This window comes from Mobula hypostoma, chromosome 17 (genome assembly GCF_963921235.1).
Source record: "Mobula hypostoma chromosome 17, sMobHyp1.1, whole genome shotgun sequence".
Classification (NCBI taxonomy): Eukaryota; Metazoa; Chordata; class Chondrichthyes; order Myliobatiformes; family Myliobatidae; genus Mobula; species Mobula hypostoma.
This window is the reverse complement of record NC_086113.1, coordinates 242292-266300: the sequence shown is the minus strand read 5'-3', so window position 1 is coordinate 266300 and position 24009 is coordinate 242292. Positions and strand designations below refer to the sequence as shown.

The 24009-nt window shown below is 45.1% G+C and overlaps 1 protein-coding gene across 6 annotated transcripts in view; it reads left to right on the top strand.

The window, feature by feature from the left end:
- hycc1 (hyccin PI4KA lipid kinase complex subunit 1) overlaps positions 1-24009 on the top strand; it is a 118137-nt gene that overhangs the window by 54397 nt on the left and 39731 nt on the right. For all 6 annotated transcript variants that reach the window (XM_063069402.1, XM_063069400.1, XM_063069403.1 and 3 more), the window contains one exon: positions 9852-9968. In XM_063069402.1, coding sequence (XP_062925472.1) covers positions 9852-9968 — 117 coding nt within the window. The remainder of the gene's footprint in view (positions 1-9851; positions 9969-24009) is intronic.

Genomic DNA, 24009 nt, shown 5'->3' with positions numbered 1-24009 from the left:
ACTCTGTGAACACGATCCAATAATGGTGGTTGGTCAGGAAATACAGTAGGAAATGCATCTTTTAAAAGTTGAGAAAAATACTTCATAGGGTTATCAGATTCAACAGCTTCACGCACCCCGATCATTCGTAGATTCTGCCGTCGCATTCTAGATTCTAAGTCAGAGTTTTTAAAGGTCAGAAAGTCAAGTTTCTTCTTCATTACATTAATTGTTTCTTCGATTTTCCCCATCTTAAGCTCACTTTGTTGCGTGGATTTTTGAAGATCAGATATAGCAGACTGATGTTCCGTAATAGATGTTTGTATCTTATCAATTGAATCGGCAATTTTCTGGAAATTAATTGAAATTTCCGCACGAATCAGCTCCGTAACAGAGGTTGAAATTTCCGCACGAATCAACTCCATAACAGAGGTTGAAATTTCCCTTTGAATTAACTCCGATATAGCTTTCAAAGTCACCGGTGGTTCAGTCGGAGGGAAATCAATACCTTTCGGTTTAACCGGAGGTTTGCCATCCTTCCCGTTTTTCCCATTCTTAGACATAGCAGACCTTAAACGCATCCAGTTATCGAAGAGCCCAATTTATTTCAAAGTATTGTAAAAGTTGATGCCTTAATGGTTAATTAAAATATAGCTGATCAGAAGAAAAAAAACTCAGAGGTAATGGAGCGAGTCAAGAACGCGACTTCACTCCATGAGCGCTACCGGAAGTCCCCTCCTTAAATTTCACTAGTGTATCTGCCTCCACCACTGGCTCAGGCAATGTATTTCCACACACCAACCACTCTCTGAGTAAAAAACCTTCCTCTAATATCCCCCTTGAACTTCCCACCCCTTACACCCCTTACCTTAAAGCCATGTCCCCTTGTATTGAGCAGTGGTGCCCTGGGGAAGAGACGCTGGCTATCTACTCTATATATTCCTCTTCATATCTTGTATACCTCTATCATGTCTCCACTCATCCTCCTTCTCTCCAAAGAGTAAAGCCCTATCTCCCTTAATCTCTGATCATAATGCATACTCTCTAAACCAGGCAGCATCCTGGTAAATCTCCTCTGTACCCTTTCCAATGCTTCCACATCCTTCCTATAGTGAGGCGAGCAGAACAGGACACAGTACTCCAAGTGTGGCCTAACCAGAGTTTTATAGAGCTGCATCATTACCTCGCGACTCTTAAACTCTATCCCTCAACTTATGAAAGCTAACACCCCATAAGCTTTCTTAACTACCCTATCTACCTGTGAGGCAACTTTCAGGGATCTGTGGACATGTACTCCCAGATCCCTCTGCTCCTCCACACTACCGGGTATCCTGCCATTTACTTTGTACTCTGCCTTGGAGTTTGTCCTTCCAAAGTGTACGACCTCACACTTCTCCGGGTTGAACTCCATCTGCCACTTCTCAGCCCACTTCTGCAACCTATCAATGTCTCTCTGCAATCTTCGACAAATCCTCTACACTATCTACAACACCACCAACCTTTGTGTCGTCTGCAAACTTGCCAACCCACCCTTCTACCCCCACGTCCAGGTCGTAAATAAAAATCACGAAAAGTAGAGGTCCCAGAACCGATCCTTGTGGGACACCACTAGTCACAACCCTCCAATCCAAATGACCTCTACCACGACCCTCTGCAGGGAAGCCAATTCTGAATCCACCTGGCCAAACTTCCCTGGATCCCGTGCCCTCTGACTTTCTGAATAAGCCTACTGTGTGGAACCTTGTCAAATGCCTTACTAAAATCCATATAGATCACATCCACTGCACTACCCTCATCTATGTGCCTGGTCACCTCCTCAGAGAACTCCTATCAGGCTTGTGAGATCACGATCTGCCCTTCACAAAGCCATGCTGACTGTCCCTGATCAGTCCATGATTCTCTAAATGCCCGTAGATCCTATCTCTAAGAATCTTTTCCAGCGGCTTTCCCACCACAGACGTAAGGCTCACTGGTCTATAATTACCCGGACTATCCCTACTACCTCTTTTGAACAAGGGGACAACATTCGCCTCCTTCCAATCCTCCGGTACCATTCCCGTAGACAATGAGGACATAAAGATCCTAGCCAGAGGCTCAGCAATCTCTTCCCTCGCCTTGTGGAGCAGCCTGGGGAATATTTTGTCAGGCCGCGGGGACTTATCCATCCTAATGTATTTTAATAACTCCAACACCTCCTCTCCCTTAATATCAACATGCTCCAGAACATCAACCTCACTCATATTGTCCTCACTGTCATCAAGTTCCCTCTCATTGGTGAATACTGAAGAGAAGTATTCATTGAGGACCTCACTCACTTCCACAGCCTCCAGGCACATCTTCCCACCTTTATCTGTAATTGGTCCTACCTTCACTCCTGTCATCCTTTTGTTCTACACATAATTGAAGAATGCCTTGGGGTTTTCCTTTACCCTACTCGCCAAGGCGCAGTTCTTGCTTCTCTTCTCAGCCCCTTCTTATGCTCCTTTCTTGCTACCCTGTATTCCTCAATAGACCCATCTGATCCTTGCTTCCTAAACCTCATGTATTCTGCCTTCTTCCACCTGACTAGATTTTCCACCTCACTTGTCACCCATGGTTCCTTCACCCTACTGTTCTTTATCTTCCTCACTGGGACAAATTTATCCCTAACATCCTGCAAGAGATCTCTAAGCATCGTCCACATGTCCATAGTACATTTCCCTGCAAAAACATCATCCCAATTCACACCCGCAAGTTCTAGCCTTTTTGCCTCATAATTTGCCCTTCCCCAATTAAACGTTTTCCTGTCTTCTCTGATTCTATCCTTTTCCATGAAAATGCTGAAGGCCAGGGAGTGGTGGTCCCCCAGATGCTGAAAGATCTGTGACCTGACCCGGTTCGTTACCTAATACTAGATCTAGAATGGCAATCCCTCTAGTTGGCCCGTCAACATACTGTGACAGGAATCCGTCCTGGACACACTTAACAAACTCTGCCCCTGTCCAAACCCTTGGAACTAATCAGGTGCCAATCAATATTAGGGAAGTTAAAGTCATCCATGATAACAACCCTGTTATTTTTGCACCTTTCCAAAATCTGTCTCCCAATCTGCTCCTCGGTGTCTCTGCTGCTACCAGGGGGCCTATAGAATACCCCCAGTAGAGTAACTGCTCCCTTCCTGTTCCTGACTTCCACCCATACTGACTCAAAAGAGGATCCTGCTACATTACCCACCCTTTCTGTAGCTGTAATAATATCCCTGACCAGTAATGCCACTCCTCCTCCCCTTCCCCCGCTCTCTATCCCTTTTAAAGCACTGAAATCTAGGAATATTGAGAATCCATTCCTGCCCTGGTGCCAGCCAAGTCTCTGTAATGGCCACTACATCATAATTCCATGTATGTATCCAAGCTGTCAGTTCATCACCTTTGTTCCTGATGCTTCTTGCATAGAGGTACACACACTTCAGCCCTTTTACCTTATTACCTTTACACCCTTTATTCTGCTTCTCTTTCCTCAAAGCCTCTCTGTATGTTAGAGCTGGCTTTACTCCATGCACTTCTTTCACTGCTCTATTGCTCCAGATCCCATCCCCCTTGCAAATTCGTTTAAACCCTCCCGAACCATGCTAGCAAACCTACCTGCAAGGATATTGCTCCCCCTCGAATTCAGGTGCAACCCATCCAATCTGTACAGGTCCCACCTTCCCCAGAAGAGATCCCAGTGATGCAAAAATCTAAAACCCTGCCCCCTGTACCAACTCCTCAGCCACGCATTCAACTGCCATCTCCTCTAATTCTTACCATCACTATCACGCAGCACTGGCAGCAATCCTGAGAATGCCACCCTTGAGGTCCTGTTCTTCAGCCTTCTGCCTAATTCCCGAAACTCACACTTCAGGACCTCATCCCTCTTCCTGCCCATGTCGTTGGTGCCAACATTTATCATGACTTCTGGTTGTTTTCCTATCTCGTCCCAGGATGTCGTGCACCCGGTCAGAGACCCTGGCACCCGGGAGGCAACAAACCATGCGGGTGTCCTTCTCACGTCCACAAAATCTCCTGTCTGCTCCCCTGACTATTGAGTCTCCAATGATTGGGAAGCTTTTAAACTCCAACAAAGGACAACTAAAATAGCTATAAGAAGGGAAAAGATGAAATATGAGGGCAAACTGACCAATAATATAAAGCAGGATACTAAAAGTTTTTTTTAGTTAAAGGGAGGTGAGAGCTGATATTAGACCTCTGCAAAATGATGCTGGGAAGGTGATGATGGAGGATAAAGAAACGGCAGATGAACTTAAGTACTTAGCTTTAGTCTTTACTGTAGATGCCACTTGTATGCCAAAGGTCCGTGAGTGTCAGGGAGCAGGAGTGAGTGCCATTGCTATTACAAAGGAAAAATGCCAGGCAAATTGAAAGGCCTTAAGGTGGATAAATCACCTGGTTCAGATGGACTAGATTCCAGAGTCCTGAAAGAGGTTGCTGAAGAGATAACAATTGCTTTGGTCGTGATCTTTCAAGAATCATTTGATTCTGGCATGGTCCCGAAGGACTGGAAAATTGCAAATGGCACTCTACTCTTTAAGAAGGGAGGAAAACAAAAGAGGGGTTAGCCTAACCCTAGTCGTTGTGTTCTTAAGGATGAGGTTTCGGAGTACTTGGAGACTAATGATTAAATAAGTCAAAGTCCACATGGTTTCTGTAAAGGGAAATCTTGCCTGACAGATCTGTTGGAATCCTTTGGAAAAAGTCACAAGTGGGATGGACAAAGGAGAGGCAGAGAATGTCATTTCCTTAGATATTCAGAAGGCATTTGATAAGGTGCTTCACATGAGGCTGCTTAACAAGAAAAAATTTATGGTGTTACAGGAAAGCTACTGGCATGGATAGAGGAATGGCTGACAGGTAGGGGGCAGCGAGTGGGAATAAAGGGGGCCTTTTCTGGTTGTCTGCCAGTGACTAGTGGTGTTCCTGGGGGGGTCAGTATTAGGACTGTTACTTTTCACATTGTTTGTCAATGATTTAGATACTGGAATTGCTGTTTTTGTGGTGGAGTTTGCAGATGATACGAAGATAGGTGGAGGGGTAGATGGTGCTGAGGAATCAATGTAATTGCAGCAGAACTTAAATTGGAAGAATGGGCAAAAATGTGGCAGGTGGAATACAGTGTTGGGAAATACGCATTTTTGCATATGCATAATGCATTTTGGTAAAAGGAACAACAGTGCAGACTGTTATCTAAATGGGGAGAAAATTCAAACATCAGAGGTGCAAAGGGACTTGGGATTCCTCGTGCAAGATTTCCAGAAGGTTGAGTCTGTGGTAAAAAAGGAAAATGGCAATTTTGGATTTATTTCAAGGGGAATCGAATATTAAACAAAAAGATAACGCTGAAACTTTATTGGAAAGGGTCCAGAGGAGGTTCATGAGGATGATTTCGGAAATGAAGGGGTTATCATATGATGAGTGTTTGGCAGCTGAAACTGAAATTATGCCTCCTGCACCAGCTTCTCAGCCATGCATTTATCTGCCAGATCATCCTGTTTCTACCCTCACTGGCATGTGGCACAGTCGCAATCCATAAATTATTACAATGGAGGTCCTGCTTATCAGCTTTCTGCCGAGCTCTCTAAATTCTCTTTTCACAACCTCTTTGCTTTTCCTTCCTATACCTTTGGTACCAATATGTACCAAGACATCTAGCTGTTTTCCCTCCCGTTCAAATGCTGTGGACACAATCCGAGATGTCCCTGACCCTGGCACCTGGGAGGCAACAAACCATCTGGGTGTCTCGTTCACATCCAGAGGATCTGCTGTCTGTTCCACTGACTGTTGGGTCCCTATCACTACTGCTGCTGCCTTCTCCCTCTTTCTCTTCTGCACCATGGACCCATGCTGAATGCCAGTAACCCAGTCTCCATGGCATTCCCCTGGGAGGTCATCCCTCACAACAGTATCCAAAAGGGTATGCTTATTATTGAGGGGAATTGCCACAGGGGTGTTCTGTGCCCACTGCCTATTTACCTTCCCACTCCTTCTCCTGACAGTCACCCAGCTACCAGCCTCCTGCATCTTAGGAGTGACCACTTCCTCGTAACTCCAATCAGTGATCTCTTCACTCTCCTGTACAAGCCAAAGGTCGTCCAGCTGCTGCTCTAGATCCCTATCACATTCTTTTTCTTTTTCAATATTTTTTTGATATATAAATTGCATGAATACAAATACTAAATTCATAAGGATACAAGTAAATAATATGAATTACATTACATTTAAATCACAGCAATATGATCACAGTATCCCATATTCCAAATCAATCATGCAGAAAAAAAGATTTGAATTATGAAGTGAAATAAAATAAAATGATTGTATTTTATTAAGAAAAACTACCCCCACTACCAAAATGAGCCGGTTGGTTTAAAAAAAAGAAGAAAAAGGAAGAATACCTTACCATATGATATTATAATAATAATGGCTCAGATCTATACTTTAATAACAGTTCAGAGATTGTGAAAATAATTCAGAAAGGGTCCCCATAACATTAGAAAATCATGTTTAGAATCAGAAATCGAACAATAAATCTTCTCTAGGTCAAGACACAACATAACATCGATAGCCAATCACATTCTTCAACGAGCTGCAGCTGGATGTAGTTCACACCGAAGTAGTTCCCAGGGAAGGACTCTCTCAGGACTCCAACATGTGGCATGAAGAACACACAAAGGCCATTTAAGCTTCACTAAGTCCTCCTGACACAGTAAGACAAGAGGGAAACTTAACAGAAACTTACCTAGATAACTTATCCAGAGCCAACACATCTTCTGAGCCGAAGGTTCCTTTGAGCCAAAGCCAATGAAACCAAATGCCCGCGAAGCTTTTCCTTTAAATGAGCACCGCTGTCCTGCAAGAAAGGTCCTCGCTGTGTGCTGCTCTCACCACTGGTTGGGCTGCCAAAATGACCATATTATCATTTGAAAATACCACAGGATGGTGGAGAAAATGCGATTATCTTACGTTCTTGGATTCTTTGTGTTTGGAAAGGTGTTATGTGCTTAGTTGGAAGTTGAGATTGCAGTATTGTGAGCAGGTTTGGCCCCTTAGCTTAGAAAGGATGTGCTGAAATAGAAAGGGTTCAAAGGAATCATTTCAGTGAACCTCCAGGATTGAATGGCTTGTCATGAACAGCGTTTGATGGCTCTGGGCCTGGATTTACTAGAATTCAGAAGAATGATGGGTGACCTCATTGAAACCTATCGAATGGTGAAAGGTCTTGATAGAGTGAATGTGGAGAGGATGTTTCTTATGGTGGGAGAGTCTAGGACCAGAGGACACTGCCTCAGAATAGAGGGGTGTCCCTTTAGAACAGAGATGAGGAATTTCTTCAGCCAGAGAATGGTGAATCTGTGGAATTCTTTGCCACACGCTTCTGTGGAGGCTGACTCTTTATGTATATTTAAGGTAGTGGTTGATAGATTTTTGTTTGGTCAGGGCATGAAGGTATACAGGGAGAAGGCAGGAGATTGGGGTTGAGAAGAAAATTGGATGAGCCATGATGAAATGGCGGAGCAGATGCAATGGGCCAAATGGCCTAATTCTGCTCCGATATCTTCTGGTCTTATGGAGATTCTTCCAATGATACTTAGTCATAGTCATACTTTATTGATCCCGGGGGAAATTGGTTTTCGTTACAGTTGCACCATAAATAATTAATAGAAATAGTAATAGTAATACTACTATTAGTAAATAGTAATAGTCATGGAAATAATAAATAGTAATAGAATAGTAATAGAAAAATAGTAATAAATTGTTAAATAGTAATATGTAATTTATGCCAGTAAATTATGAAATAAGTCCAGGACCAGCCTATCGGCTCAGGGTGTCTGTCCCTCCAAGGGAGGAGTTGTAAAGTTTGATGGCCACAGGCAGGAATGACTTCCTATGACGCTCTGTGTGCATCTCGGAAGAATAAGTCTCTGGCTGAACGTACTCCTGTGCCCACCCAGTACATTATGTAGTGGATGGGAGACATTGACCAAGATGACATGCAACTTAGACAGCATCCTCTTTTCAGACACCACCGTGAGAGAGTCCAGTTCCATCCCCACAACATCACTGGCCTTATGAATGAGTTTGTTGATTCTGTTGGTGTCTGCTACCCTCAGCCTGCTGCCCCAGCAGACAACAGCAAACGTGATAGCACTGGCCACCACAGACTCGTAGAACATCCTCAGCATCGTCCGGCAGATGTAAAAGGACCTCAGTCTCCTCAGGAAATAGAGACGGCTCTGACCCTTCTTGTATACAGCCTCAGTGTTCTTTGACTAGTCCAGTTTATTGTCAATTCGTATCCCCAGGTATTTGTAATCCTCCACCATGTCCACACTGACCCCCTGGATGGAAACAGGGGTCACTGGTACCTTAGCTGTCCTCGGGTCTACCACCAGCTCCTTAGTCTTTTTCACATTAAGCTGCAGATAATTCTGCTCACACCATGTGACAAAGTTTCCTACCGTAGCCCTGTACTCAGCCTCATCTCCCTTGCTGATTCATCCAACTATGGCAGAGTCATCCGAAAACTTCTGAAGATGACAAGACTCTGTGCAGTAGTTGAAGTCCGAGGTGTAAATGGTGAAAAGAAAGGGAGACAGGACAGTCCCCTATGGAGCCCCAGTGCTGCTGATCACTCTGTCGGACACACAGTGTTGCAAGCACACGTACTGTGGTCTGCCAGTCAGGTAATCAAGAATCCATGATACCAGGGAAGCATCCACCTGCATCGCTGTCAGCTTCTCCCCCAGCAGAGCAGGGCGGATGGTGTTGAAGGCACTGGAGAAGTCAAAAAAACATGACCCTCACAGTGCTTGCTGGCTTATCCAGGTGGGCATAGACATGGTTCAGCAGGTAGACAATGGCATCCTCAACTCCTAGTCGGGGCTGGTAGGTGAACTGGAGGGGATCTAAGTGTGGTCTGACCATAGGCCGGAGCAGCTCCAGAACAAGTCTCTCCAGGGTCTTCATGAGCAACAGTGTGGAAGGGCAAGCAAGGTGTGAGTGAGAGGGAAGTATAGTGGCAGGTAATGAAGGTGAGGCCACACTACACATGGAACAGATATGTTCAGTAAAAAAGGTAACCTAAGCTGTTACTGTAAAATGGTCATCTTTTGCAGACTGAACAGATATCTTCAGTAAAATGGTTATCTCATCTAGCACTGTAAATAAGTCATCACTTGCACACTGATCAGATAAGCACTGTAAAATGGTGGCCACCTTGTCAAACATTATGCAGAATGAACAGATGTTCAATGAAATGGTCAATTCGTCTAGCACTCTTAAACAATAGTTATTGGACCAATGTGGAAGAGCAAGCGAGGTGTGAGTGTGATAGAAGTAGTGAAAGGTAATGAATCTGAGGGCAATATGCATTGAACAGATATGTTCAGTAAAATGGTCACCTTGTCGGTTCAGCAAAATGGTCACCTCATCTAGCAGACTGAACAGATATGTTCAGTAAGATGTCATCTCTTGTTTTTTTTGTATCATGAATTTGAAATTGCTAAGTATTTTACTCCTCAGGATAGTCTTAAACATTACCAGTGAAGGTCTTTGACTGAGTTATTTCCATTCGCTGCCCCCAATATTACAGATATTGTTAAGTACTTACAACACAAGAATCATGATGTTTCATTAACTAGTCTCCAAATGTTTTGTTTTAGTTTTCAGACGTCCCTGCTGGCACGTGTTCTATAGCTGACTTGCCTTATTCATTTGTCTAAGCAGTTATTTGCTCGGTGAGAGGTGGGTGGAATGTGGATATAGGGGACCTGGAAAGGTTGAAATCCTGAATTTATTGACTTTCTCAACAACATCTAAAGTTATGCTTGCTGTTTCTTATAGAGTGTGTGTTAGTGGATATCCACGGAAGTTGCAGAAGAAATACGAAAATGTCAGCAGCAGAATACCGGTCTCCCCAGAGTTTATGGTACACATGTTAACAGCTGTTTATTATGCTATGTAAGTATCATGTTTAAAGTAAATTTTATTATCAAAGTACACATTGTTGATAATTGTACATTATTATCAATGTAATAATATATTGATTATTATTATCAATAATAATTGATAATTATTATAAATTAATAATGATAATAAGCCAACATGGAGGCCAACATAAAGGGGCGATGTAGTTAATAGTCATAAGACTATAAGACACAGGAGCAGAATTAGGCCATTTGGCCCATCGAGTCTGCTCTTCCATTTCATCATGATTGATCCCTCAGCCCCGATCTCTGACCTCACCCCCCCTCCCCGATATCCCTTCATGCCTTGAACAATCAAGAACCAATCAACCTCTGCCTTAAGTATTCATAAAGACCTGGCCTCCACATCTGCCTGTGGAGGCAGAATTCCACAGATTCATCACTCTCTGACTAAAGAAAGTTTTCCTCATCTCCATTCTAAAAGGATGCCCCTGTATTCTGAGGCTGTGTCTTCTGGTCCTAGACTCTCCCAGCATTGGAAGCATCCTCTACACTTCCACTCTATCAAGACCTTTCACCATTCGATAGGTTTCAATTAGGTCACCCCTCATTCTTCTAATTTTGAGTGAATACAGGCCCAGATCCATCACTCTTCATATGACAAGCTGTTGAATCCAGGAATCAATTTCGCAAACCTCTCTTGAACTTTCTCAAGTGTCTATGTAGAATACCATTCATGGCATATTGAGGTGTCCAAGCTGTCCTCTACGTTGCCAGCAGCAGCTCCAGTGCCTATAAGAAGTATTCACCCTCCTTGGAAGTTTTGTGTTTTATTGTTTTACAACATTGAATCACAGTGGATTTAATTTTGTTTTTTTGACACTGATCAACAGAAAAAGACTCTTTTTGTGGCAAAGTGAAAACCAATTTCAGTAAAGTGATCTAAATGAATTACAAATATAAAACACAAAATAATTGATTGCCTAAGTTTTCACCCCCTTCAAGTCAGTATTTAGTAGATGCACCGTTGGCAGCAATTGCAGACTTGAGTCTGTGTGGATAGGTCTTTATCAGCTTTGCACTACTGGACACTGCAGTTTTTCCCCATTCTTCTTTATAAAACTGATCAAGCTCTGTCAGATTTCATGGGGATCATGAGTGAACAACACTTTTCAAGTCCAGCCACAAATTCTCAATTGGATTGAGGTCTGGACTCTGATTTCGCCACTCCAGGACAGTAACTTCGTTATTTTTAAGCCATACCTGTGTAGCTTTGGCTTTATGCTTGGGATCATTGTCTTGTTGAAAAACAAATCTTCTCACAAGTCGCAGTTCTCTTGTAGACGGCTTCAGGGTTTCCTCCAGGATTTCCCTATATTTTGTTGCATTCATTCTACCCTCTGCCTTCACAAGCCTTCCAGGGCTTGCTGCAGTGAAGCATCACAACAGTATGATGCAGCCACCACCATTTTTCACAGTAAGGATGGTGTATTTTTGATAACGTGCAGTGTTTGGCCTATGCCAAACATAGTGTTTAGTCTGATGGCTAAAAGGCTCAATTTTGGTTTCATCAGTTCTTCCAGCTGACTTCACAGTCTCCTACACGCTCTCTGGCAAACTCTAGCTGAGATTTCATGTGAGTTGTTTTTCAAGTGGCTCTCTCTTTGCCACTCTCCCATAAAGTTGTAGCTGCTCAAACACCGGGCAACAGTTGTATGCGCAGTCTCTTCCATCTCAGCCACTGAAGCTTGTAACTCCTCCAGAGTTGTCATAGGCTTCTTGGTGTCCTCCCTCACTAGTCCTCTTAAATGGTCACTTAGATTTCTAGACAGATTTATAGCTGTGCTATATTCTTTCCATTTCTTGATGATTGACTTAACTACACTCCAAAGGATATTCAATGACTTGGAAATTTTCTTGTATCCATGTCCTGTCCTGTGCTTTTCAATAACCTTTTCATGGAGTTGCTTGGAATGTTTTTTTGTCTTCATGGTGTAATTTTTGCCAGGATACTGACTCACCAGCAGTTGGACCTTGCAGATACACTCTTTAAGAAAGGAGGGAGGCAGCAGAAAGGAAATTATAGACCAGTTAGCCTGACCTCAGTGACTGGGAAGATGTTGGAGCCAATTGTTAAGGATGAGGTTATGGAGTACTTGGCGACATAGGACAAGATGGGACATAGTCAGCATGCATAAAAGTTGCTGGTGAACGCAGCAGGCCAGGCAGCGTCTCTAGGAAGAGGTACAGTCGACGTTTCGGGCCGAGACCTTTCATCAGTACTAACTGAAGGAAGAGCTAGTAAGAGATTTGAAAGTGGGAGGGGGATGGGGAGATCAGAAATGATAGGAGAAGACAGGAGAGGGAGGGATGGAGCCAAGAGCTGGACAGTTGATTGGCAAAAGGGATATGAGACGATCATGGGACAGGAGGCCCAGGGAGAAAGAAAAGGGGGAGGGGGGGAAAAGCCAGAGGATGGGCAAGGGGTATAGTGAGGAAGACAGAGGGAGAAAAGGGAGAGAGAGAAAAAGAATGTGTGTGTATATAAATAAATAACGGATGGGGTATGAGGGGGAGGTGGGGCATTAGCGGAAGTTTGAGAAGTCAATGTTCATGCCATCAGGTTGGAGGCTACCCAGATGGAATATAAAGTGTTGTTCCTCCAACCTGAGTATCTTTACAGTAGAGGAGGCCGTGGATAGACATATCAGAATGGGAATGGGACATGGAATTAAAATGTGTGGCCACTGGGAGATCCTGCTTTCTCTGGCGGACAGAGTGTAGGTGTTCAGCGAAACGATCTCCCAGTCTGCGTCGGGTCTCGCCAGTATATAGAAGGCCACATCGGGAGCACCGGACGCAGTATATCACCCCTCCCGACTCACAGGTGAAGTGTCACCTCACCTGGAAGGACTGTCTGGGGCCCTGAATGGTAGAAAAGTTAGCATGGTTTCCTTTAGGGAAAATCCTGCCTGACGAACCTGTTGGAATTCTTTGAGGAGATTACAAGTAGGTTAGATAAAGGGGATGCAGTGGATGTTGTATATTTGGTCTTTCAGAGTGTATAAGAAGATCAGAGGCATTGATCGTGTGGATAGTCAGAGGCTTCTTCCCAGGGCTGAAATGGCTAATACAAGGGGTCACAGTTTTAAGGTGCTTGGAAGTAGGTACAGAAGAGATGTCAGGGGTAGATTTTTTATGCAGAGATCGATGAGTACACAGAATAGGCTGCCGGTGACGGTGGTGGAGGTGAATACGATAGGGTCTTTTAAGAGGTTCCTGGATAGATAAATGGAACTTAGAAAAATAGAGGGCTATGGGTATCCCTAGGTAATTTCTAAAGTAAGTACATGTTCAGCACAGTATTGTGAGCCAAAGGGCCTATATTGTGCTGTAGGTTTTCTATGTTTCTAAGACTTTTGACAAGGTACCACACATGAGGCTGCTTACCAATTTAAGAGCTCATGGTATTACGGGAAAGTTACTAACATGCTTAGAGTGCAAACAGCAAGAATTCTGCTGATGCTGGAAATTCAAGCAACACACATCAAAGTTGCTGGTGAACACAGCAGGCCAGGCAGCATCTCTAGGAAGAGGTACAGTTGACGTTTCAGGCCGAGACCCTTCGTCAGAACTAACTTGGGTAGGAGGTAGAAACGGGAAGTGCGAGGTGTGGGAACTATAAGGTTGGTAGCAGTGGTGGGAGATCCCCTGAGCGGATAAAGTCGGTGATGGTGTGGGAGACAATGGCCTGGTGCTCCTTAGTGGGGTCACGATCGAGGGGTAAATAAGAGGAGGTATCCGCGAGTTGTCGCTGTGCCTCGGCAGGGTAGAGGTCAGTACGCCAGACTACAACAGCACCCCTCTTATCAGCGGGTTTAATAATAAGGTTAGGATTAGTGCGGAGGGAGTGGAGAGCAGAGTGTTCCGAAGGAGTGAGGTTGGAATGGGGACAAGGTGCGGTGAAGTCGAGATGGTTGATGTCCTGTCGGCAGTTAGCGATAAAGAGATCCAGAGCAGGCAGAAGACCAGAGCGGGGTGTCCATGAAGAAGAGGAGGGTTGAAGACGGGAGAAGGGGTCATCGGTGGGGGTGGAAGAGTCCTTGCTGAAGAAGTAGGCTCAGAGACGGAGATGGCGGAAGAAGAGTCCCGCATCGTGGCGAACACGGAACTCGCTGAGGTGTGGGCGAAGGGGGACAAAGGTGAAGCCCTTACTGAGGACAGAGCGTTCTGCCTCCGACAGTTGAAGGTCGGAGGGGATGGTAAAGACCCGGCACGGATGAGAGCTGGGATCAGAGGGGGGAGGGGGGAGGCTGGGGGTGTCAATGGAGAGGGGAGGGTTGGGGTGAGAGGAAGATGGAGCCTCTGAGGACCCAGGAGCTGACGATGGGATCTGAAGGAGACGTGATTGCAGAGTATTGGTGGGGGAAGGGGAGATGGGAGTCACAATAGCAGCACATAAAGACCCGGCCTGGAGTTCAAGGCTGGAGTTGCAGTTGGTGGTTGTGCAATGGCTGTGAAGGTGTCCATGGTCGTTGCTGGAGTCCAGGTTTTGAATATGCCCTGAGGTGTTGGAGCTGGTGAGATCAATGGCAGGGGCCGTAATCTGAAGTTCATGCCTGCTAGTTTCATGGCCATCAGGCTCTGGAGTCCGTAGATGTAGGATCTTGCGATCTTTGCCTAACATGACAAAGTCAAAAAAACGGCGATTGCATGCGTGAATCCGACGGAGGATGAAATAACGGGTAGGACCATTACAGACGGCGAAGAAAGTGTTCCGAAGGTGTGGAAGGGTCTGGGATAGGGACACCAAGTACCTCCTCATGGCGGAGAGAGTCGCCTTCAGAGCTTGACGGGAGAAGCGGTGAGAGGCAGAGTCAATAAAATGTGAGTACCTGGGATCCTCAGAAGGTCCAAATTGAGAGGCTCGGAAACGAATCCTAAAGCCAACTGGAGTAAGTTGGCAATGGAGGCACGTTCCAAGAAAGGATATATGGCTGTGATAGCGAGTCTGAGTCAAAATGTGGTCGAAAAGTTGAAGAGCCAAAGAAATTACAGATGGGGAACAGTGAGAGATGGTTTCACTGAACTCCCGTCGAAGAGAGGATCTAAACTTCTTCGGTGTAGGCATCACCGGAAGAGGCTTCGCAGTAGTGAATTTTAAAAACGCAAACAACAGAAATTCTGCAGATGCTGGAAATTCAAGCAATACACATCAAAGTTGCTGGTGAACACAGCAGGCCAGGCAGCATCTCTAGGAAGAGGTACAGTGGACGTTTCAGGCCGAGACCCTTCATCAGGACTTCCTAGAGATGCTGCCTGGCCTGCTGCGTTCACCAGCAACTTTCATGTGTGTAACATGCTTAGAGCATTGGCTGATTGGAAGAAGGCAGCAAGTGGGAACAAAAGGATCCTTTTCTGGTTGGCTGCCTGTGACATCGTGTTCCGCAGAGTCGGTTTTGGGACCATTTCTTTTTATGCTGTATATAAATGATTTAGATGATGGAATAGATGGCTTTGTTGCCAGGTTTGCAGACGACACGAAAATCAGTGGAGGGGCAGGTAGTGTTGAGGAAACAGGTAGGATGCAGAAGGGCTTAGACAGATTAGGAGAATAGGCAAGAAAATGGCTAATGAAATATGATGTTGGAATGTGCATGGTCATACACTTTGGTAGTAGAAGTAAATGTGGGGACTATTTTCTAAACGGGGAAAAAATCCAGGAATCTGAGATGTAAAGGGACTTGGGAGTCCTCGTGCAGAACACCCTAAAGTTTAACTTGCAGATTGAGTCGGTGGTGAGGAACACAAGTGCAATGTCAGCATGCATTTCAAGAGGTCTAGAATACAAGAGATGGGATGTGATGATGAAGCTTCATAAGGCACTGGTGAGGCCTCACATTGAGTACTGTGAACAGTTTTGGGCTCCTCATCTTAGAAAAGATGTGCTAGGATTGGAGAGGGTCCAGAGGAGGTTCACAAGAATGACTTCAGGAATTAAGGAGTTATTATACGAGGAATATTTGATGGCTTTGGGTCGGTACTCATTGGAATTTAGAAGGATTGGGCAGGGGGGATCTTATTGAATCCTTTCGAATGTTGGAAGGCCTAGACAGAGTAGATTTGGAAAGGATGTTTCCCATGGTGGGAGAGTCTCGGACAAGAGGGCACAGCCTCAGGATAGTGGGGCATCCATTCAAAACAGAGATGAGGAGAAATTTCTTCAGCCAGAGCGTGGTGAATTTGTGGAATTTGTTGCCACATGCAGCTGTGGAATTCAGGTTGTTGGGTGTATTTAAGGCAGAGATTGAGAGGTTCTTGATTGGACATGGCGTCAGAGGTTACGGGGAGAAGGCCGGGAAATGGTGTTGAGGAGGAGAAAAAAAGGATTAGCCATGATTAAATGGCGGAGCAGATTTGATGGGCCAAATGGCCTAATTCTGCTCCTACATCTTATGGTCTTATATACCACCTGTGTGGTAAAAAAAAAAGCACAACAGCACCTTTTTTTTTCTCAGACGGTTGAAGAAGTTTGGTATGGGCTCCCAAATCCTAAGAACTTTCTACAGGGGCACAATTGAGAGCATCCTGACTGGCTGCATCACTGCCTGGTATGGGAACTGTACTTCCCTCAATCGCAGGACTCTGCAGAGAGTGGTGCAGACAGCCTAGCGCGTCTGTAGATGTGAACTTCCCACTATTCAGGTCATTTACAAAGACAGGTGTGTGAAAAGGGACCGAAGGAATATTGGGGACCTAAGCCACCCAAAACACAAACTGTTCCAGCTGCTACCATTTGGGAAACTAGTGCAGCGTAAAAGCCAGGACCAACAGGCTCCAGGACAGCTTCTCCCACCAGGCCATCAGACTGATTAATTCATGCTGATACAATTGTATTTTTATGTTATATTGACTGTCCTGTTGTACATATTCTGATTTAAAAATTACTATAAGTTGCAGATTGCACATTTAGACGGAGACGTAATGTAAAGTCTTTTACTCCTCATGTATTTGAAGGATGTAAGTACAGTGAAACCCTGACTTTACACGCCCCGATTTAACGCGAATTCGGATATAACACGATGGGTCTTTGGACTCCATGTCCATCCATGTCCATATCAATCCATACTCCCCCTTCTCCAGCCTTGTATCCCCTTTGCCGATCAACTTCCCAGCTCTTGGCTTCATCTCTCCTCCTCCTGTCTTCTCCTATCATTTCGGGTCTCTCCCTCCCCCTCCCACTTTCAAATCTCTTACTATCTCTTTTTTCCATTAGTCCTGATGAAGAGTCTCGCCCAGATGCTGCCTGGCCTGCCAGCATTTTGTGTGAGTCATTGGACTTTTTTTGCTCGAAATGGATCAAACGGCGAGAAAAAGAAGATCTTTTTCTGTGAAAGATAAGCTTCACGCACTTGACGCGATCAAGACTAAAAGTCAAACTCAAGTTGCATGAGACTTTGGGATACCGGAATCAACACTTGGTGGCTGGAAATTTCACGAAGAAAACCTCCAACTCAGAAGCATTCTAGATTTCGCTCGCAGTCAGCGACATGCTACGTTCAAGCAAGGAACACTGGGTCACTTTTTTAAGAAATAAACTGTAAATGATGATTGCTAATATTCTTGAATATTTTTATTTTGTGTATAAAAGAGCTTTACTAAAAATTAATTTCTGTTTTAATTTCTACAGTAACAACAACCCTGGTTTAGCGCAACCCCACTTTTTTCATAATGACATTTTATGGACCCAAACGATTGCATTATAACGGGATTTCACTGTAATAAAGTCAATTCAATTCAATTCAATTCAATTAAAATCAGTTAGGCTAACTGGCCTGTAATTTCCTTTCTTTTCCTTCCTCCCTTTTGAAAGGGTGGAGTGATATTTGCAATTTTCCGGTCCTCTGGGACTTAGAAAAATAGAGGGCTATGGGTAACCCTAGGTAATTTCTAAGGTAGGGACATGTTCGGCACAGCTTTGTGGGCTGAAAGGCCTGTTTTGTGCTGTAGGTTTTCTATGTTTCTATGACCATGCCAGAATCAAGTGATTCTTGAAAGATCATGAACAATGCATCCGTTATCTCTTGAGCAACTTTTCTCAGGACTCTGGGATGTAGTCCATCTGGTCCACTTGACTTATCCACTTTAAGACATTGAGTTTGCCCAGCACTCACAGTTCCTTTATGTTAAGCTCCCTAAGATCTGGGTTATTACACAACACCCAATCTAATATATGTATGATTCCCATAATGGTTTTTTCTCCCCCTTGCAGTTTCTTAACTCCACTCACAGAGATTCAACATTCTCTGACCCTATGCTACCTCTTTCTAAAGATGTAATTCCATTTCTTACCAACAGAGCCACACCACCGCCCATCCTTCCTGTCTGTCCTTTTGATGCAAAGTATATCCTTTGATGTTAAGTTCCCAACTATGGCCATCTTTCAGCCACGAATCGATGCCCACAACGTCATACCAGCCAATCTCTGATTGCGCCACGAGTTTGTCCGCCTTACTCTGAATGCTATGCATATTTAAGTACAGCACCTTCAGTCCTGCATTCTTTGCCCTTTTGAAATTTTGCCTCTGGTACAATTTAACTCTTTGCTCTGTCTGCATTTGTACCCAATCACTGACTTGTCCTTCCTTACATTCATATTACACCCATCATCTACTTGTAAACCTGGTGGCTCATTTTCAGCTCTATCATACTGGTTCCCATTCCCCTGTCTTTTTAGTTTGAACTACTCCCAACAGCTCTAGTAAACCTGCTCGCAAGAATATTAGTCTCCCTCGTATTAAAGTGCAACCTGTTCTTTATGTACAGGTCGCACCTGTCCTAGAAGAGGTCCCAATAATCCAGAAATCTGAATCCCTTCCCCCTGCTCCTATTCTTCAGCCACACATTTATCTGCCACCTCATTCTATTCCTATCCTCACTGACATGTGGCACAGGCAGCAATTCCAAAATTACTACCCTTGAGTTCCTGCTTGTCAGCTTCCATCCTAACTCCCTGTGTTCTGATTTCAGGACCTTCCCCCTTTTTCTACCTATGTCATTGGTCCCAATATGTACCACAACTTCATGCTGCTCACCCTACCTTTTCAGGATATTGCAGGTACCTTCAGATACATCGCAGACCTTGGCACCTACCATCTGTTTTTCTTTTTCATGCTCACAGAATTGCCTTTTTGTCCCCCTAACTATAGAGTCCCCAATTACTGCTTGTCCTCCTCCTCTGTTCCCTACCCCTCTGAGCCACAGGGCCAGACTCAGTGCCATGGCTGCTGTTGCTTCCCTCAGGTAGGTCCCTCCTGCTCCCCGCCCCCCCAACAGTACTCAAAATGGAGTTGTTATTGTTGAAGGAGATGGCCACACAGGTACTCTTCCACTGTCTAATGTTCTCCCTCCCCTCTCCTGACAGTCACCTATTTATCTGTCTCCTGTAGCCTTGGGTGACTATCTCCTGTCTATCATCTCTTCACTTTCCCTAACAAGCCAAAGGTCATCAAACTGCAGCTCCAGTTCCTCAGCGTGGTCTCTAAGGAGCATCATCTCCATACACCTGGTGCAGATGTGGCCGTTACTGGTTCTGTCCCGGAAACCCCACATCTAACATCCAGAACAGAACACTGGCTCTGTATATCGATTCCCTATTCTCTCAAGAGTTAAATAAGAAAAAAAATAAGGAATGAACTTATCTACCTGTCTTGCCTCCACCTGTTCTGCTCGAAACCTTGCTGAGCCTGTCATACCATTCTGACTCAGACCACTCCTAAGACTGCTCCCACGATGACCATCCCCTTAGCTAATACCCCTTTTTTATGGAGACTGAGTTCTTAAAGCTCTCTCACGGACTTGCACGTGAACGCTTCTACGGTGTCTGTACTGTCGAAGACATCTACGACGTCTAAGACATCTTCAAGGAGTGGTGCCACAGAAAGGTGCCCTCCATCATTAAGGACCCCCCACCACCCAGGAGGTGCCGCCTTCTCACTGTTACCATCAGGAGGGAGGTACGGAATTCACTCAGCGATTCAGGAACAGCTTCTTCCACTATGCCATCCGATTTCTAAATGGACATTGAACCCATGAACACTACCTCACTACTTTTTGAAAATTTATTTCTGTTTTTGCAATTCTTATTTTAACTTAACTATTTATATACATATACTTACTGTAATTCAGTTTTTTTCTATATTTGTCATGTATTACATTGTACTGCTGCCACAAAGTTGACAAATTTCACAACATATGCTGGTGATATTAAACAGGATTCTGATTTAAGGTCCAGCCAGTCAATATACTCTCCGCTAAACATCTATGGAAATTTGTCATAGTTTTTGATGTCATGCCAAATCTCTGCAAACTCCTAAGGAAGTAGAGGTGCCCCTGTGCTTTTGTCATAGTTGCACTTGAGTGCTGGGCCTAGGCCAGGTCCTCCGAAATAGTAACACTTAGGAATGTAAAGTTGCTAACCCCCTCCACCTTTGATCTTCCAATGAGGACTGGCTCATGGACCTCTGATTTCTTCCTCCTGTAGTCTTTTAGATGCGACAGAGCGAGAGGTATTAAAGGAGGAAGGGTGGCGTTACTAGTTGGGGGAAGTGTCACAGCAGTGCTTAGTCAGTATGGTCTAGAGAATGTGTCTAATAAGCTGTTATGTGTGGAACTGAGGAATAAGAAAGCCCCATATTAATGGGCTATATTGCAGACCACCCAACAGTCTGAGTGATTCAGAGGGACAAATTTGTCAAGGGATTGCAGACTATTGCGATTAACATAAGGTTGTTATAGTATGTGATTTTAACTTTCGACATATTGAATGGACTTCCATACTGTAAAAGGATTGGATGGGATAGAGTTTGTCAAATATGTTCAGGAGAGTTTGCTTAATCAGTACGTAGGAGTCCCAATGAGAGAGAGTGTGATCTGTGGAGCTGCTGGTAGAGAATGACACAGGACGTTTTGTGTAGGGGAACACTTTGCATCTAGTGTTCATAATGCCATTAGTTTCAAGGATGGGCCTGGTACGCAGTCTAAGATTCTAATTTGGAGAAAGGCCAATTTTGATGGTATCAGAAAGGGGATCTGGCAAATGTGGATTGGAACAGGCTGTTTTTTTGTCAAAGGTGTACTTGGTAAGTGGGAGGCTGCAAAAGTAAAATTTTGAGAGTGCAAAGCTTGTATGTACCTGTCAGAATAAAAGGTAAAGATAATGGGTGTAGGAACCCTAGTTTTCAGGAGGTATTGAGGCCCTGATTAACAAAAAATAGGAAGTGCATTGCAGATATAGGCATGTAGGAACAAATGAGGTGCTTAAGGAGTATACAAAATGCAAAACAGTTAAGAAATATATCAGTTGGCTAAAAGAAGGCATGAGGTTGCCTTAGCAGACAAGGTGAAGGAGAATTCTAAAGGATTCTACATATATGTTAAGAGCAAAAGGATTGCAAGGACAAAAAATTGCTCTCCAGAGGACCAGAATGGTAATCTTTCTTTTTCAATCTTTTTATTAAGTTTCAAAATTAAACATAATAGTAATGATACATAGAGATCAGGGTTACAGTAATAACAGTTAACATGTACAAGCACAAATTCCAAGTAGCAAATATGGTTTAGCCTCCCAATCTTATAGTCATTGACCATGAAAAAGATATTTATAAAGAGAGAAGAGGAAACTAAACTAAAAAAAAAACAAAGCTTGGGCTGTTATATTACTTTGACTAAAGTTATTTGTCGTTAACTCCGCTCCTTTATACATGAACAAAAAAAAATTACTACAAAGGATTCACAAAGATAAAGATGGTGCCGGTAACTGGCGACTTTGCACGTGCTCTCCCGAGCAAACTGCCCTCTCCACTATCTTATACCCGAGAAACCCTTCTAAACCTCCAATCTAGCAAGTTCAAGATCAACAACACCCTGGCGAAGATACTGACCCAGCTGGAGACCACCGCACCAGAAATGCTTCTTAAACTCCGGACCGCACCTGGAGCCGACCAGCGAGGCCCACTACGTTCCCAGAGACCCGCGGTCTGCTACTGTGCCGGAGCGCTTGGAGACGCGGCCCATTCCGACCAGCACCTCTCCGGAGCAGAGGACCACACAGAAGTGACGGCGGAGACCTCAAGGTGCCCCAGACGCTTCCCCGGAGCGACCACTTTAAAGCCCCGTTGGTGGCCATCCACAGCTGCCGGAAGTGAGGCCTCCGCCGCCGACCTCGGAAATCGAGCCCGAGGCTCAGCTGGAGCGGAGGCCTCCGCAACTGTGACTCGGCTTAAGGACTTGTTTCAGCAAGGAGCCCGGCCAGCTGGAAGTGGCAGCGGAGCCTCTCCCGTTACTCGGCCCGACCTGGAACGCAAGACGACGTGACCCGCCGATTGATTCCCACGGGATGCATCCACCAACCTCAAAGAGCTGACGACACACTGCATCAATGTAAACCTGGAAAGATGCACTATTTACCGAGGAAGCGTGGGAAAAGAGCTGGGCTGCTGGTCAGATTGAAGCCGAGGGGCTTCAGGGTCCCTGTGCCCACCATCCTACTAGCTAATTTGCAAGCCATAGAGAACAAGGTGGATGATCTTAAAGGGAGACTCACCTACTGCAGGGAAATGCAGAACTGCTGTGTATTCTGTTTCACCGAGACCTGGCTCTCCCCTGCCACCCCCGACTGTGCCATCCGACCGGAGGGACTTTTGATCCATTGGATGGACCGCACGGCGTCTTCGGGCAAGACGAGGGGAGGTGGTGTCTGCCTACTGATCAACACTGCGTGGTGCTCGGACACAGTGGCACTGACAAGCTCCTGCAGCCCGGACCTGGAACACTTGTCGGTGAAGTGTCGTCCCTACTATCTGCCACGGGAATTCACCTCTGTCATACTGACAGCGGTCTACATTCCCCCCCCCCCCAGGCGGACATGGAGTGTGCTCTGAACATACTGTATGCCAACATCAGTGAACTTGAGACCAGGTATCCGGAGGCTTTGCTCATTACAGCTGGGGACTTTAACCAGGCCAACCTCAGAAAGGTGCTGCCAAAGTTATACCAACATGTCTCCTGTCCCACTAGAGGCCCGAATATACTTGACCACTGCTACACAGCAGTCAAGGATGCCTACCGTTCCATCCCACGACCTCCCTTTGGAAAATCGGACCATCAGGCCATACTCCTCCTCCCGGTTTACAAACAGAAACTGAAGCAGGAGGTCATGGTGTCAAAAGTAGTTTCGCGTTGGACGGAGGAAACGGATGAGGTCCTCCGTGACTGCTTTGAATCGGTGGACTGGTTAGTATTCAAGGACTCAGCAGCTAACCTTGATGAGTATGCCTCAGCTGTCACAGACTTTATTTGGAAATGCAGGGAGGACTGTGTGCCTCGCAAGACGATCTGGGTATTCCCTAAGTGGAAACCTTGGATGAATTATGAGGTCTCGTCCCTTTTAAAGGCTAGAGCTTTAGCTTTTAGGTCCGGGGATACTAGTCGCTACACGGAATCCAGGCGTGAACTCCAGAAAGCCATTAAGGGTGCCAAGAGGCAATATCAAGCCAAGTTGAAAGCCCAGGCTAACCAGAGGGATGCTAGTAGACTATGGCAGGGTCTAAATGAGATCACTGGGCGCAAAGAAAAGGCTGGGAATATCAATAACTGTGGTGCTTCTCTTCCTGACGAACTTAATGTATTCTTCGCAAGATTCGAACAGAAGAGGAGCGTCCCGCTCCCTCCGGATGAACCGGACCTGGTGGCATCGAGATTCATCGTCACCGAGGAGGACGTTAGAAGGGCCTTCCTGAAAATAAATCCAAGGAAGGCGATGGGCCCAGATGGTGTCCCAGGACGGGTTCTCCGGGCCTGTGCAAGCGAACTAGCTGGAGAGTTTGCTGAGATCTTCAACTACTCCTTGCTTCAGTCTAAGATTCCCTCGTGTTTTAAGAAGGCAATGGTAATTCCAGTGCCGAAGAAAAGCAAGGTGGCATGCCTGAATGACTATTGACCTGTGGCTCTGACGTCAATTGCTATGAAGTGCTTCGAGGGATTGGTTATGGCACACATCAACCACAGCCTACCAG